Here is a 15557-nt window from a genome sequence, read left to right on the forward strand (position 1 = left end):
CTAGCATTATGATCTTTCTGATATGAGGAAGTGGAGATGCAACATGGGGGGGTTAGGGAGATAGGAGAAGAATAAATGAAACAAGATGGGATTGGGAGGGAGACAAACCATAAGTGACTCTTAATCTCACAAAACAAACTGAGGGTTGCTGGGGGGAGGGAGGGTTGGGAGAGGGGGAGGGGGGTTATGGACATTGGGGAGGGAATGTGCTATGGTGAGTGCTGTGAAGTGTATAAACCTGGAGATTCACAGACCTGTACCCCTGGGATAAAAATACATTATATGTTTATAAAAAAATAAGAAATAAATAAAAAATTAAAAAAGAAAAAAGAAATGAGATGACTAAAAGCAGCTAGAGCTGAATGCAAATGCCACATTTGGATTTTACTCAAGGGGAAATAAGCCATTAAAAAATAAGAATGTTAAGGAAGGACACATAGAGAGCATTCCATTTTAGGAAGATTCTTGAGTCACCTCCGTGAAGAAGGAGGGAGAAAAGACCAAAGACAGGAAATAGGTCTGAGAAACAAGCGATGAATACAAGAGATATTTAGGAGCTAGAATTGATAGGATTTGGTTAGTAGGGAAGTGAGTTTGGAGGAGAGGAAGTTGTTTGGGTTAATTAGGGCTTAGCTTTCTGGCTCTGAAACTTAGCCCTTCACTGGATGGGAAAACACAGAAGCATGAACAGGACTGGGGATTAGATGATACATGCATTGGAGAACTTATTAGATTTTACATTCTGAGCTGGGATAATGTTAGTGGGAATATAAAGGGCACATTTGAGAAAAGTTGTCTGGGAAGTACTAGTTGGATTTAGTTTGGACTAAATACGGTGATGGTGGGGAGGGGAAAGAAGAGCTGGTTAGGTTCCTAAGTCTCAGAAATTTCAGAAAGGTATTTGCAAATAAAATGGGAAAATCGAAGTTGATTGCAATAAATGCCAAGTAGTCTGAAGGATATTGGATTGAATGTATATTGACCTTGAAAGTTAATTGAAAGGCAGGGTTATATTAATCTGAATTTGAAAGCCAATTATGTTATTCCTCTGAAGCGTGTCTTTTCTTTCTCAGTGGTTTATATAAGGATGATTGGTGATACTTTGATAATATTCTGAAATTTCAAGTGTTATGTAGAAGGCTAAATAAGAAATAGAAAAGCTGTCACAGGTGGTATGTGTACATGGAAAAGTTTTAAATAATGCATGATGTTGGCTTTCTAATAAAAGACAGGTGGCTTTATACAAATTGCAAGAAGATAAATCATAAAATATTAAATTAAAAATAATTTTTTGGGGGGCACCTGGGTGGCATAGTTGGTTAAGTGTCTGATTCTTAGTTTCAGCTCAGGTCAGGATCTCAGGATCTTGGGAAGGAGCCCTCCACTGGGCTCCAGGCTCAGTGTGGAGGCTGACTCTTTCTCCCTCTCCCCCACTTGCTCATGCTGTTTCTCTCTGTAAAATAAATAAACTCTTTAAAAAAAAAACATTTTTTTTTAACAACCAATTCCTCAGACTACATTTATTTCCACTCAGGAGGTAGGTTGGTTTTGGTTTTATTTGTCTTGGGAGATTTGGAAGATATATTCATGAAGAAAGAGACATTCTCCATTATCTTCTTCCCTTTTCTAATGTTACCTGTACTACTTCTGTATTTGTAGTTTTGCCGTGGGACAGATGTCTGTGGATTTTCATATATGAATGTCGTGACAGCTCAGCTGTGAATGGAGTTGTGTTGACACAGATTAGGTGCGGGTAGCACTGTTGGCAGTCTTGCTGTGGATGAAGTTTAAGATGGACAATCAGGAGTCCATGCCTTTTTTTTTTTTTTTTTTAAGATTTTTTTTTTTAATTTATTTATTTGACAGAGAGAGATCACAAGTAGGCAGAGAGGCAAGCAGAGAGAGTGAGAGGGAAGCAGGCTCCCTGCCGAGCAGAGAGCCCGATGAGGGACTCGATCCCAGGACCCCGAGATCATGACCCGAGCCGAAGGCAGTGGCCTAAACCACTGAGCCACCCAGGTGCCCCCCATGCCTTTGAGTTGGCTTTTAGGTGAGATAGATTTGGGCTTGAATTATAGCTATACAGGAAAACTTCTAGAAAGTCACTTCTCATTAAGCTTTGGTCTCCTATCTGGCAAATGGGGATAGCACTGGGGACAGCACAATATAGAGCTCTACTGAAGGAAATGCATGGAGAGATGCTGATGTAGAACTTGTGTTAGTGTCCTATGGCCACTGCTTATAGTGACTTAAAGCAACACAAATATATTCTTTTATGGTTCTGGAGGTCACATGTTTAAAATTAGTCTTCAGGGGCTAAAATCAAGGTGCCAGCTCGTCTGGTTCCTTCTTGAGACTCTAGAGGGAGGATCTGTTCACTTCTTGACTTCTAGAGACATCAGGCATTCCTTGGCTGCTGGCTGCCTCATTGCAGTCTCTGCCTCTGTGGTCCCATCCCCTTCTCCTGTAGTCATCAAGCCTTCCTCTCATCAGGATACTTGACCCTTAGGGGCCAACTTGACAATCCAGGATATCTCCTCATCTCAAAATCCTTAACCTGCAAAATCCTTCTTGCCATGTAAGGTAACATTTGCAGATTCAAGGGATTAGGATGTGAACATTTTGGGGAAGGGGATATTGGTAATTCAGTCTGTGGTAGTACTCAAATTATCAATATTGTGAACAAAAAATAAAGAATTAGAGATGGAATATTTGTGCTTAAACTAGGAAAATCTATAATTGTACACTATGAAATAGCAATACACAATATATTTTATATACAGATGTATTTTAAAGAATGTACCTAACCATTCTGGATTGTATGAAAAATGGGACCTCACTTATTACTCAACAATGGCTTTAATAAGGTTTAATTGGAGGGCTGTCTAAATTGATCAGACTTAATAGGACATGGTTTAATATGACTGTGATAGAGAACGTGAAGATCTGATGCATTATTTACCACTTTAAATATGAAGGATAAGCAAGCTTGAATGCATTTTTCCAGGGTAATGAGAACTCTGAGCTCCTAACTTAAACTAATTTGTAATTCTTTGAGTATTTGGTATATATTTGCTAAGTGTCTGTTATGATGCAGGCACCGAGTTAGGTCTTGCCCTTGGATCTCATAGTATGTTTTTAATGAACTTCTCAGGTGTTTAGTCATTGCTTGGCTGTTTGCATCGATCACACTTGATATCTTTTTCTAGATAGCAGTCATTAGATGACACTTTCCACTAATTTTCAACCCATGGGAACCTTGAGTGTGCTTTTTTCGAAATCTTAGATCCTCCAAAACAGTGGTTCTCACTCAACCATGGGTGATTTTGCACCCCCCCCAGGGGACATTTAGCAATGTCTGGAGACATTTTTGATTGTCATGGCGGGTGTGAGTGGAGTGCTGCTGGTATCAAGTGGGTAAGGCCAGGAATGCTGTTTAACACCCTACAATGCACAGTATAATTCCCCCACAATAAGGAACTATCCAGTTCAAAATGGTAATGCTGCCAAGGTTGAGACACCCTCCCTGCTCTAAATTTATATTGCTTCCATGAACCTTTGGATTAAATAAAATTGTGAAAAATTAAGGCTTTTTTTCTATCTTGGAATTGCTCCAGTAAATATTAGATAAAGAAGAGCTTATCTAAAACAGGCAAAATTTAGGACTAAAATGATAAAATTGGGATAGGGATTTTTTTGGAGGGGAAATAGTGCTAATTTTTCCCATAGTGGAAATGGAAATTAAAAATTTTGAAACAAGTGTTAGAGGCAGGGGAGAATAATTTACTTCTAAACAATACGGAGACTTTTGAATGTGTAGGTTGAATAAGTAGTATGTATTACTTTGATAATATGAAATTGTACTATATGCACACATAGCACATTTAGCATAAATTACAGCTGAGAAATTAGCAGTGTGATAGCTTACTAATAATTTATATGCTCTTATGCTTTGCTGCCAGGAATGTTCATGTGTATCAGAAAGGAAATAAGTTTTTACACGCTAGGCACTTTAAATATATCTCAGTTGGAGCACCTGGGTGGCTCAGGCATCCAACTCTTGATTTTGGCTCAGGTCATGGTTTTAGGGTCGTGAGATTAAGTCCTCGGAGTGGGGCTCCATGCTCATTGGAGATACAGCTTCTATCTCTCTCTCGAATAAATAAATCTTTATATATAGGTCAAAAAGTCAAAAAAATACTATATACTTAAAAAATACTGTATACTTTTGACCTATAAAGGTCAAAAATTACTATATTTTATATATATATATATATGACCAAAAAAGTAAAAAAATACTATATATACTTTTTGTCCCCTCTACCTTCTTTCCTTACACCTGGCATATACATATATCTTAATTTTCACAAACCTAAAAGTAGATCCAGCTTTTTTTAACATAGGAAAAGTTGCCTTTAGGAGACCAAAAGATTTTCTCATTTCATCTCATTTGTGCTTAATTTATAATCTTATTTATAGTTGATGAGTACTTGTCTTACAAAAAACTATTCATGAAGGCTTAGCCGTGGTAAAGTACAGGAAATCTATATTTGGCAGTTACTCTCTTGCTCTGAGAATTATTGTGATATATTTCATTTACTTAGAAGTCTTCTATAAAGTGCTCTGGCAGTTTTCCATGTGTGGAATCCCATAATGGGTTTTATGTTCAAGGCAGTGAACACATAGCTAAACTCTTACCGAAAAGTTGGTAATGGGGAGCTTCTGATGTTGTCTCTGGGAGGCAGATTTACTCAGGATATAGTTATTGCCATAGGTGGGTTTTGAGCCAACACTTTGAGAGAATATCGAGAAACCTATTTCAGGATAATATAGAGACAATTATTTTTTCAGAATTAGGAAAGAAATGAATTATTTAAAAAATACATAATGGAGGAAAGTATTATTACATTAATACTAAAACATGGTCTTGGTCTATGGATTTTAATTTATGAAAAGTATGCCTCACATCAAGTCTTACTAGTTTTATGACTCTGGGAAGCCTTTGGAGTCCCAATTTTCTACTTACTAATCATTAGATGGTTCTAGGGATTAAAAGAGATAATGTATAATAATCAATATAATGAATAATATGAAGGACTTAATAAAGGCAATTATTTTAATATACATTATGTAATTGAGTGTAAAGTGAGCTTAAAACAGAACACAATTGCAAAATACTTCATAATACCAGTGTCTCTTAATATTTCAATAACAGTAGTGCCAAAAAATATGAAAAAAACTTTCAAACTTTAAGTGAAACAGCTCTCTTGTTGCAGGACTTCTCAGAACTTTAATTGGTTATTGTGTATACTTGAGAAGAAAATACACAATACTTTGCAAAATTTTCCACTTTAAATCCTATTAAATTTTACCATCTTCTCATGGTACACAGTTTGAGAGACACTGACTTTGAAAGTACCTCACCTAGCACATTCCAGTATCATGATACTAGAAGATTTATGCTTAGAGTTGATTTTCATATTGACGTTGAGCATGGGTTTGAGCATCTGGAAGGACACCTGAGATATGTAGTTTGGTATTCTCCTAAATTGTATCTTTGGGACATCAGTGGTTTTGACAAGATTTTTGTTGACAGTTCGTTCTCTTCCCTCCTTTGAGGAGAAGCAAACCAATAATTTAGTCATTGTGTGTATGTGTTTTAGATACTGGGTGGCTCAGTGGGTTAAAGCCTCTGCCTTTCGCTCAGGTCATGATCCCAGAGTCCTGGGATCGAGCCCCGCATCGGGCTCTCTGCTTGGCAGGGAGCCTGCTTCCTCCTCTCTCTCTCTCTGCCTGCCTCTCTCCCTACTTGTGATCTCTATCTGTCAAATAAATAAATAAAATCTTTAAAAAAAAAAAAAAGAATAATCCAACAGCAATTCCTCAGCTTTTCTCTCAACAGTATTTTTTGGCCTTTTGTCCCCTCTACCTTCTTCCCTTACCCCTGGCATGCCTCTGTCTCTATCACATGGGATGGGCCTCTGTCTGCTTTGCTGGTTTCTCCTCTACTTCTTAACCCTTATGTGTTGGGTTTTCCAGAATCAGTCCCTAGACATCTTCTCATCTACCTTTATTTTCTAGGTGATATTATTTTAGCATTATGACCTTACATTTCTCCTCGTGGTGACAGTTCCCCAGATTATATCTCCAATCGAGATACCTAGTTTGAACCTCTTACTTCTGTGTCTAATTACCAATTAATTACCATTTCTACTTTGTTAAGTGTCTCAAACTTGATGTCTGAAACCAAAACTCACTATTTTCATTGTTGCTGCTACCTAGTATTGTTACCTACAGACGTAAAACGATGGGTCAGTCTGTAGTTGACATCCTCTCTAGCCTCTCCCCAATACATTTGATATAGTCAAATGTGTAATTCCATTTAGTACACAGCATGCATGATGGGTACTCAGTCCCACATTGAGAATTGCCTGTTTTGGGGTTGCAGGAGAACAGGGAATGTACATGTGTGAGTTTCCAGTGTGAAATCAGTTGTATGTGATAGCAAACATTCCTCCAAGGAGAAGAGAATTACAAAGAATTTGCAGTTTTGAGAGTTAGAGAGAAGGCTCAGGTTTCAGCTTCAGTGTCATTTTTGAAGCCATGTCCGTGTCTTTGGAGGCATGCAGTTTTCTTCCTTTCCCTTTAAGTGAAACTTAGCTATTCTTAGTGGCGTGTGGGAGTGTGTGAAATTTAATAAATTATTTTTAACGAGAGGTACTTACTTGATTGTCATGTTTGGGGGAAAAAAGCATTTTATATTGCTAGGGCGAAAACTGTTGAATTTCCAAGATTTTTTTCTCACATAGGTAAGTTCAGAAAGCACGAGTTTATCTCCTTGTGCTCACTAATTACCTCCAGGTTTCATGCTGTTTTCCCAAGAATCATTTGTACAGTTTCCACATTCAGGTAGACCTGCATTTTGCAACTATGGGAGATGAAAATCTATGAGTCACATAGATTGTCTAACATTGCTGGAAGATTGTCCAGTGGAATGCAGTTTCATTTTTAGGGATGAAGGTGGGAGGAAAGGAAGAATTTCATTTTTTTTAATGCAGTTTACTTGGAGAAAAGGAAAGAATAAGTGCAGTATTCCAAGAATTCTTCTTGAACTTGTTATTCACAGGTCTCTTCCCCCTGCTTGGCGCGGCCATTCGAGAAACATGGTGGTATTTACTCTATATTAAGTAATGCAGGGGGTAAGCTTCCGTTAATAGAAAAATAGAGCTTCTGTTAGTAGAAAAAAACCATTATTTGATCGGTTCCTACATTGCATCTTTGATTCCTGCATTTGGAATAAAAACAAGCCATTTCCTCAGACAGTAGTGTTAGAAGTTATTTGTTTGTTACATTTCTGAACACTTTCACTTAGTACCCTTTAGGATTGCTCAGAGTTCCCTCTTTGCTACCTTGTAGAGGCAACCGTCTGGTTGCAGATGTAAAAATGATGCCACCGCTGTCATGAGAAGACATCTGCTGCGACTCGTCTCCGCCGTCCCCCACTGCCACTCATGTGCCTCCCCCCTTTCAATCTGACAGATTGAAAGCAGTTGCGGTCCACACATTTCTGCTTGTGACCGTTGATGAAATCATGACTCGGGGCCTCATTTCTTGAAATATTTTTAAAGTTGTGAACAGGTGGCCAGACTTCATTAGCAACAACTGGAGGGCAGAGATCACTTAGTGGCTTGGAGAGCCACCAAGTATCTTGTGAGTCCAGTTTCTCTAACACCAGCCGGGTTTCCAAAGAGGCAACATCCAGGTCACCTGTGCCGTGGAGGGCAGGGCCAGACTAACTCTAGAAGGGTTGGGTCCCTAGCAGGAACCCCCGTCTTACTCATTCTGGGAAGTCGCCTCAGGAAGTGGATGCCTGGGGACAAAAATCACCCAGTGAGTTGCAGTTGTTCTGAGGCACAAGGGTGGAAGTTTATTCTGAACCAAGAAAGGAGGACTAGGGGGCCTTCGGATTAGGGCCCGAAAGAATATGTGTGGCAGGGAAAAGATGGGTGGGGTAGGAAGCTGTACTTGAGCCCCATATAGAATTCCAGATTCCTTGTTAACCAGAGAAGCTTGAGGGAATGGCAGGTGGGACCACACTTCTCATTCTTCCTATCAGGATGTGGGGAGGTCTCCCCCTGTGGTACCTGAGGCAAAAATATTGCCAGTCTAGAAGACATTCCAGCATGAATTTTTAATCATGTTCCCTGATGATTCAGTAAGGCAACTGTATTTTAACTTTACCAGTTGGTGAACGCTTGGAGAGGATGGGGGTTGAGATTTGGGTTGGAAAGATGATTTTGGAGCATGGAATCTTCTGTTCTTTGGGGATTATGATATTGTGGGAGAGCCGAGGAGATTGGACCTTTCACTGTTGTAAATGAGGAAGTTGGTAGCTTGAAGAAAAGGTATGTCGAGATATGGAAGAGGAAGATAGAAAAGTGGGTAGGTGTTTAAAACTACGAAATTTTACCTAATTTGGTGGAAAATTCCCTCTGTCTCTTGGTCCTTCATCTGCTGGACTGGCTCTGTGAGTGGCTTTAAGTAACTTCTATATAAACTCATTGAGTGCAGGCCTGTGGCTGACTCCACAGATAAGACAATGAGTCAGGCACGCTCCAGTGCTCTGTAGCCTAGCAGAAGGGATGATGGGGAGGGCTGCGGTGGGTGGGCCCATGCCTGTGGGTGGGGGCAGGGGGTGGTGGTTAGCTCTTCCGATAAACAGAAGGTATTTGGAAATACTTTTGATGAAGCCCTAGAACACAACTGGCTACCCCAAGCTATAATAAAACTATAATCTTATCCTTTGTTTCCAAACTAAGCTATCGGATATTAGGGGAAGAGATTTTGGCTATGTAGGCACCTTTTCCCCCCTGTGATTTTTAGCATTTGGAGAATTTGAGGGTTGGCCCAGGCAGTTTCCGTTAGAAAAAGGATGGATGAAGAGGGCTGGCTTGATGCCAATATGGATGTTTGGCCAGTGATAATAATACCACAGCAGTTTGTCTTGACCTTTGTTTGACCTTATTCTAGAAATACTTTCTTGTTCAAAGCTTTCCATGGCAAGAGGGCAAAGAAAGCATAACATGAGAGTGTCTTGGATTGTGCTTCACAGAAATGTCTCTTCCAGGGAAAGATATTACATGTGGACTGTCCTCTGGCCATTTCTCTTTCCCCACTCTGTTTGGCTGAGATGGATAATTGGAGGATAGTTTTGAAATGTCTCCATTACATGATCTATTTCAGTTAAGCACCTCTTTTTTTTTAAGATTTTATTTTATTTATTTGACACAGAGAGAGATCACAAGTAGGCAGAGAGGCAGGCAGAGAGAGAGGGGGAAGCAGACTCCCTGCTGAGCAGAGAGCCCGATGCGGGGCTCTATCCCAGGACCCGAGACCATGACCCGAGCCGAAGGCAGAGGTTTAACCCTCTGAGCCAACAGGCGCCCCTCAGTTAAGCACCTCTTAAATTTCTCATTTAAGCCCAGCAAGACTGGTATGTTGTTCCTAGGTGAGACTAGGAGACTTCAGTACATGACTGAGTTCTCAGGAGTAGTCATAGTGGAGTCAGAATTTGCGCCCAGAAGTGAGACCCCAGAACATGGCCACTTAGTCAAGCTGGCTCTTTGTGGAAGGACCCAGCCCTGGGGATCTCTGGAAGAGAGCTAGAACATCGACATGGATTTTATTTCCCTTTGCTTAAAGGTGGTCCTCTTGATTGATGATTTGTACTAGTATTTTAAAATAGCTTCCAATAAGGAAAGGTAGAATGAGACCTAGAGCGTCCTGGTGTGAGGTATACCAGAACCTATTAGGATAAGGTAATTACAGATGAATGTGTTCACTGATGGGCTCACTTGAAAGTTTGTGCCTCTTTTCCTCCTGACCTCTGGCAAAAGGTTCAGAGGTCTGTATGGGTGTATGTTTTCTGGCTCTTTGTCAGGTTGCAAAGAAATGATCAGAACTATCAAGAGTGGAAGATTATACCTATGTTATACTTGTGATTTTTCTGAATATTATAAATGCAGTATTAAAAATTAGTGTATGAGAAGGCTGGCAACATATTCAATGTAGTCATTTTTGGAAACTATTAATGTTTTATCTCTATCTCTTTTTATGGTAAATTTGGGTTTCAATGAAGGTTTAGATTCCTTGGTTCTTGTCTTTCAGAGCTCTGCTGGGAAGCTTTTCATTGCAGAGACTAGCCCTTCATCTTTGTCCTTAGCACTCTGAAGTTGGTCTTTTTGTTTTTGAATCTCTGCCTTTTTTTTTTTTTTTTGACTTATTGATGTACAGTTGTAAAGAAGTCCCCTTCATTGCAATTTTAAAGGTAGTCTTTTAAGAAAGAAGCCCATTATGGGTACCAATACAATTTGAATCCATTGGGTATGTTTTAAGCAAGCTAGTGCTATTTAACTGTTTTGTGACATCATGCATATTTATGAGGAATCACCTGAGCTTTTATGATTTTAGGCTTTCTCTTGCTTGCTTACATTTCTGCAAGCTAAATAAATGTATTCAGTCAATATTTGAGAGCATTTGTGTACCATGCACTGTGCTAAGCATTGTTAATAAAATATTATGTGGTTGCCAGGTGGTAGACCTGTCTTAGGACACCCGGGAGATGGCAGGACACAAAAGCACATTCTGGTGGAGGAGAGTCCTAAGGAATGCATGCAGTAGACAGAAGTGCAAAAATAGGGCAGAGATGAGAGACAGGGAGTATCCGAGAGCCTGGTTGCAATTTTAAATATTTGGGTTCAGCATGGCTTCACAAGGAAGCATTTGTGCATGTGTGCAGCGTGATAAGTGGGCCCTACCCTCATAGGGCTTCTGGTCTAGCGATGACTACTTCTTCATGAGCCCTTACCATGAGGCTGGGGATTCTCTTAAGTACCGTGGACATTTCCTCCTAGTCTACTAAACTGGGGAGCATTCTCCCCAGTATCATCAGAAGGAAATGGAAGTTTTTGAGAGTCAAATTGCTCAGATGAACATGGTTAGCAGGATCCAGATCTGACCTGAAGCCCATTCTCTTAAACACGGCCTGACAGCATGTTCACTCTTAAAAAGTTTATGGAGGAATCAGCCAGCTCTCTAGATTGGGCTGCCTTACTTTTGGTTCTCTTGTGTTGGGCAGTAACTTGGTTGGCTCATGGAAAGTCTGTGTTAGCATGAGCTTCCCCACAAGCCTGTTCTATTTAAAAGGCTTTGGGGTTTGGGGTTGTGCCCAGTGGCCACAGAAGGTAAAGAAGCCACATGGTTACTGACTTCCATCCAGTGGGATGTGTTTGTTCTGTGTGGGAGAGTGGCCTCTGTTGACTCCCGCAAATCATTGACAACTTGAATTCCTGGCATTGCATTTCAGTGATAGGATACTAATTTGGCTGGCTTATGTGTCATTGTGTTCAAGAACACATTAAAAGTGCTCATACTTAGAAGGGAATGTAAAGTGCGTGAAAGGTTGTAGTGCCCAGGTTACTGCTTATTTTGTTTATTACAGACTAGACCCTATATGTTTATAGTGATTGCTTTATTGTAATAAAAAGTAAGTGGTAAAGGAGTGTGTTGGAATAGAAACCTTTATGGGGGGATGTGGAAGGAGGTCAGGGGTTCAAGAGCACTCTGTTACTCTTTTGCCCTTGACTCAAATCATCCCACTTTCAATGGGATGGCAATTTTCAGTGTAGTCTGTCCTTTGAATTGAGTATTAATGGTTCTTATGTGCTTTGGCTAGTTTAATTTCTGAGGAGTGTATGTTGATCATTCTTCTAAAAAGAAGCTATCTATTTTGCAACTCTATGTGCTATTTTTTATGGTCAGTTTTTAGTGATTCCCCCTCCATTAACTACTTCCAAAATTAAATGTTGATTTTTACAAGGTGATTTTCTTTTACTTAGGAGATAAGCTATGATTTGAGCACTTAAGCTCAAAAGAATTAAAATTCTTTTAATTTACTTTTTTGGGAGTATAATATACACATATAAAAGTTATACATTACAAGTGTAAAATTCAAAGACTTCAGAGATCAGGGCGCCTGGGTGGCTCCGTGGGTTAAAGCCTCTGCCTTCGCGGCTCAGGTCATGGTCTCAGGGTCCTGGGATCGAGCCCCGCATTGGACTCCCTGCTCCCCCTCTGACTGCCTCTCTGCCAACTTGTGATCTCTCTCTCTCTGTTAAATAAATAAATAAATAAATCTTCAAAGACTTCAGAGACAGAACACAGGTGGGTAGTCAGCTTCCAGATCAAAATGAAGAGAAGTATCAGTGTCCTCTTATTTGTTCTAATCCTTCCACCATCCTTCCCCTCAAGGGTAACCACTCTTCTAATACCATATCTTTGGTTTTTTACTTCCTGTGAATGAAAATTACAGTCTGTATTGTGTCTGGCCGCTTTTGCTTCTCATTGCTAGACTGAATCGTATGGTCACGTATAGTTGCAGATTGTTCATTCTTATGGCCACGTAATGTTTCATTGTGGGTATTCCCTGATTTAGCCATTCTGTTTTTTTTTTTTTTTTAAGATTTTATCTATTTGTTTGACGGACATCAGAAGTAGGCAGAGAGGCAGTCAGAGAGAGGGAGGGAAGCAGGCTTCCTGCTGAGCAGAGAGCCTGATGTGGGGATTGATTCCAGGACCCTGAGATCATGACCCGAGCCGAAGGCAGAGGCTTAACCCACTGAGCCACCCTGGCGCCCCAGCCATTCTATTGTTAATGACCTATGTGCAGTTTCCAGTTTATTTTATTATGAAGGGTGCTTCCATCAAACTTCTCGTATATGACTTTTGGTGAATATATGTGAATATTTCTGCTGAATCCCAGGTACAGCCATGCATTCCAGCATTTCTGCTGTATCTGGGTTCTAGAATACGCATATACTCAGCTTTTGTAATTATTACCGGATGGATTAAAGGTTAAAGTCATTGCATAAATTTACATTTCCACAGTAGGGTAAGAACCCATAGATTTTACTTTTGTCCTGTTTTGGGGTAGATAGGAGGTGCATGTTGTTCTGAGATCCATTTTACTTCATGTTTGTTTTTTGGAAAGGAATGGCCATAGCCGTCTCATTGATTTTTGAAAGTTAAGTTAAACGTTTGTGTGCTCATTCTCTCCCCTTTTACTTTTCTGTGTTCAGGTCTTATATGTTAGATATGTATTTTATATCTCTCCTATGTACATATGACATATATGTATATACATTTTATGTGGAAAATATAATACGTACAGACTTTTAGGGCAGAAAGTTTATCTAGTTCTGGCTTCTCCAGTCTCTGAATTAGCAATGATCCTGATTCAGTCTGTCTCATGACAGGAAGCACATTAGTTTAGGGTGACCTCTTGTTAGTTAACTGATGTTGCTTCTTCAACACTGAGGTGACATCTGCCTCCTTTTACCTTCTCGTATAAATATCATGCCCTTTCATAAGTGCGGGAGAAAACTCATGATTCTTGTGACAGAGTGAAATCTCTTCAGGCAGAGATTCATGGCCATTTTTAAAACTGTAATTCTCAACATCTGCACGACCTTGATTTCTGAGCATTTTGCTTTGAGGAATTTGGGTGAAAAACCCATGGACGATGGAAAAGAAAACTCATGAGAAACTCCGCATACCACCCCACCCCCGCCTCGCTCTTTAAGGTTTTTGTCTTTTCTCCATTTTTGTGCCATGAGGCACACTGACCTGCCCCACTTTGGGATGGGTTTAAAACACTGCTTAAAATGAAAATACAAAAAATGCAAATAGTGCATTAAAAAAAATCAGACTGATGAAAAATATGAGAATAACCTTGCTTTTTATAGAAAATGCACCATTCTATTTCATGAAATCAGTGAACATGGAAAAACTCTGATGGATAATATGCAGCTGAAGGTTTTTGAATGTCCAGGTGGTAATAATATTCATAGACCATTAGAATAAAAAGGAGCTTTTTCTACTTAATAATTTAAAGCTCATAGATATTACTTAATAGGCATTTTCTTTTTTTTTCTTTACAGGCAAGAAGAGACTGATAGGAGAGTGAAAAATGTAAGCTATATTTAAGGGAACATTATTAATGGTTTTTTACTTATGTATTTTGTAATAAGGCAGTGGGATCTAAAAATATATGATATGCTATGAATCCTTTTTCTGGTGGAATTGTTCCCAGTAGCCAAGCAGTCAGGAACTCGAAGTATGTTTCATATTAAACTGTATATTCTCTGATGTCAGGGAGTAAGAGGGGAGGTGGGACCTAGGAGTGGGTCCTTATACGTGAGTAAGGTGGGAAAAACAAATGAACGTACTTCAGGATATTTAGAGGAGTATGTCAAATCACCAGATCAGACTTCAAGGAAAAGGACTGAATGTTTAAGAACTGTGGGTAATTGCTCAGTGCAGTTATATGTCTAGCATTCTTCATAGTAGAAGAATTTCTAAAGGTGTGAATGCTTTATTTAAAAAAATACAAGAGCACCCTATTAAGGAAGCTGAGAATTACTGATTTTAAGGGTTCAGTCTTAAAGTGTGTCAGAAAAATAGATTGCTTTTAAAGTTTCATTCGGTTTCTTCATAAATGTTCTCCCTTTATGTACTGCTAGAGTATACATATAGCTGTTGGGATCTGAGCTTTTGGTCTGAGAACATGCTCAGAGACAGAAATCTAAGAATAAACAACATTTTCAATGATCCTTCTCCTTCACATAATTTAGAAGAAACTCTACTTTTCAGCCTCCGTAGATATGCTGTCTTCCATCTAGAGCGCTAACCAGCACCTGGACTTACAGTTAGTTACTAATTAGACTGATCTTGTTGTTTTCGTGGACTTTTTCAAGGTTTTGATAACATTGTACTGGTTGGGAAGAAAAGCACAGAGTAACCCGTACTATAATGGACCCTATCTTAATTTGAAAGCCTTTGAGAATCTTCTAGGACAAGCTCTGACTAAGGTAAGGAAACCACATCTGGATGAGATGACTACTGTTCCCAATACTACTACTTTCTCCTCCTTCCCCCACCTCCCTATATTCCTTTCCTTCCACTTCTCCTCTTCCTTCTTCCCCTCTTCTAACAAATACGGCAGCTCCTATTATCTTTGTTCCACTCTAGATTGTGCTGGGTAGAAAGGGTTGTTACCAGCTTTATACGCTACCACCAAGGAGTGAGTGAGTCTAGCTATTTCTTTCTTAGTTTTAGGTAATTCAATGACCTACTCATTTGCTTCCTTTCGAAGGCCCTTGATATAACTTAACTCTCTCTATTTTAGGAACTCAACCTGTAGTAGAGAGGTGCTTTAGGACTATTATAGGTGTGGAATTTACTCAGTCTCTCTGTCTTAATATCTTGTCATGAGTCATTATACCTTCAGTGCCCATGCTCCAGTTTCCCCACGATTCTGCCATATTGCTGCTTTTACCTGGAGGGCAGTAAATGCTGTTACATGGAATGTGATAAGGGATTTAAATTAGAATCTTTTGTTCTAGACACATTTCTAGTCCTTTATATCTTGGAGTTCATCTTGCAGCTTTTGAATGTTTAAGTGTTCTTTGAGGAAGAGTCCAGTGCTAGGGCTGACCACA

At 39.5% G+C, this 15557-nt stretch overlaps 1 protein-coding gene across 5 annotated transcripts in view; it reads left to right on the forward strand.

Annotated features, from left to right (window-relative positions):
• LMO7 (LIM domain 7) overlaps positions 1-15557 on the forward strand; it is a 207034-nt gene that overhangs the window by 133148 nt on the left and 58329 nt on the right. For all 5 annotated transcript variants that reach the window (XM_046028238.1, XM_046028239.1, XM_046028240.1 and 2 more), the window contains exons 6-7: positions 13998-14028; positions 14814-14927. In XM_046028238.1, the coding sequence (XP_045884194.1) occupies positions 13998-14028; positions 14814-14927 (145 nt within the window). The remainder of the gene's footprint in view (positions 1-13997; positions 14029-14813; positions 14928-15557) is intronic.

Source organism: Meles meles, chromosome 14 (assembly GCF_922984935.1).
Source record: "Meles meles chromosome 14, mMelMel3.1 paternal haplotype, whole genome shotgun sequence".
In the NCBI taxonomy this organism is placed as follows: domain Eukaryota; kingdom Metazoa; phylum Chordata; class Mammalia; order Carnivora; family Mustelidae; genus Meles; species Meles meles.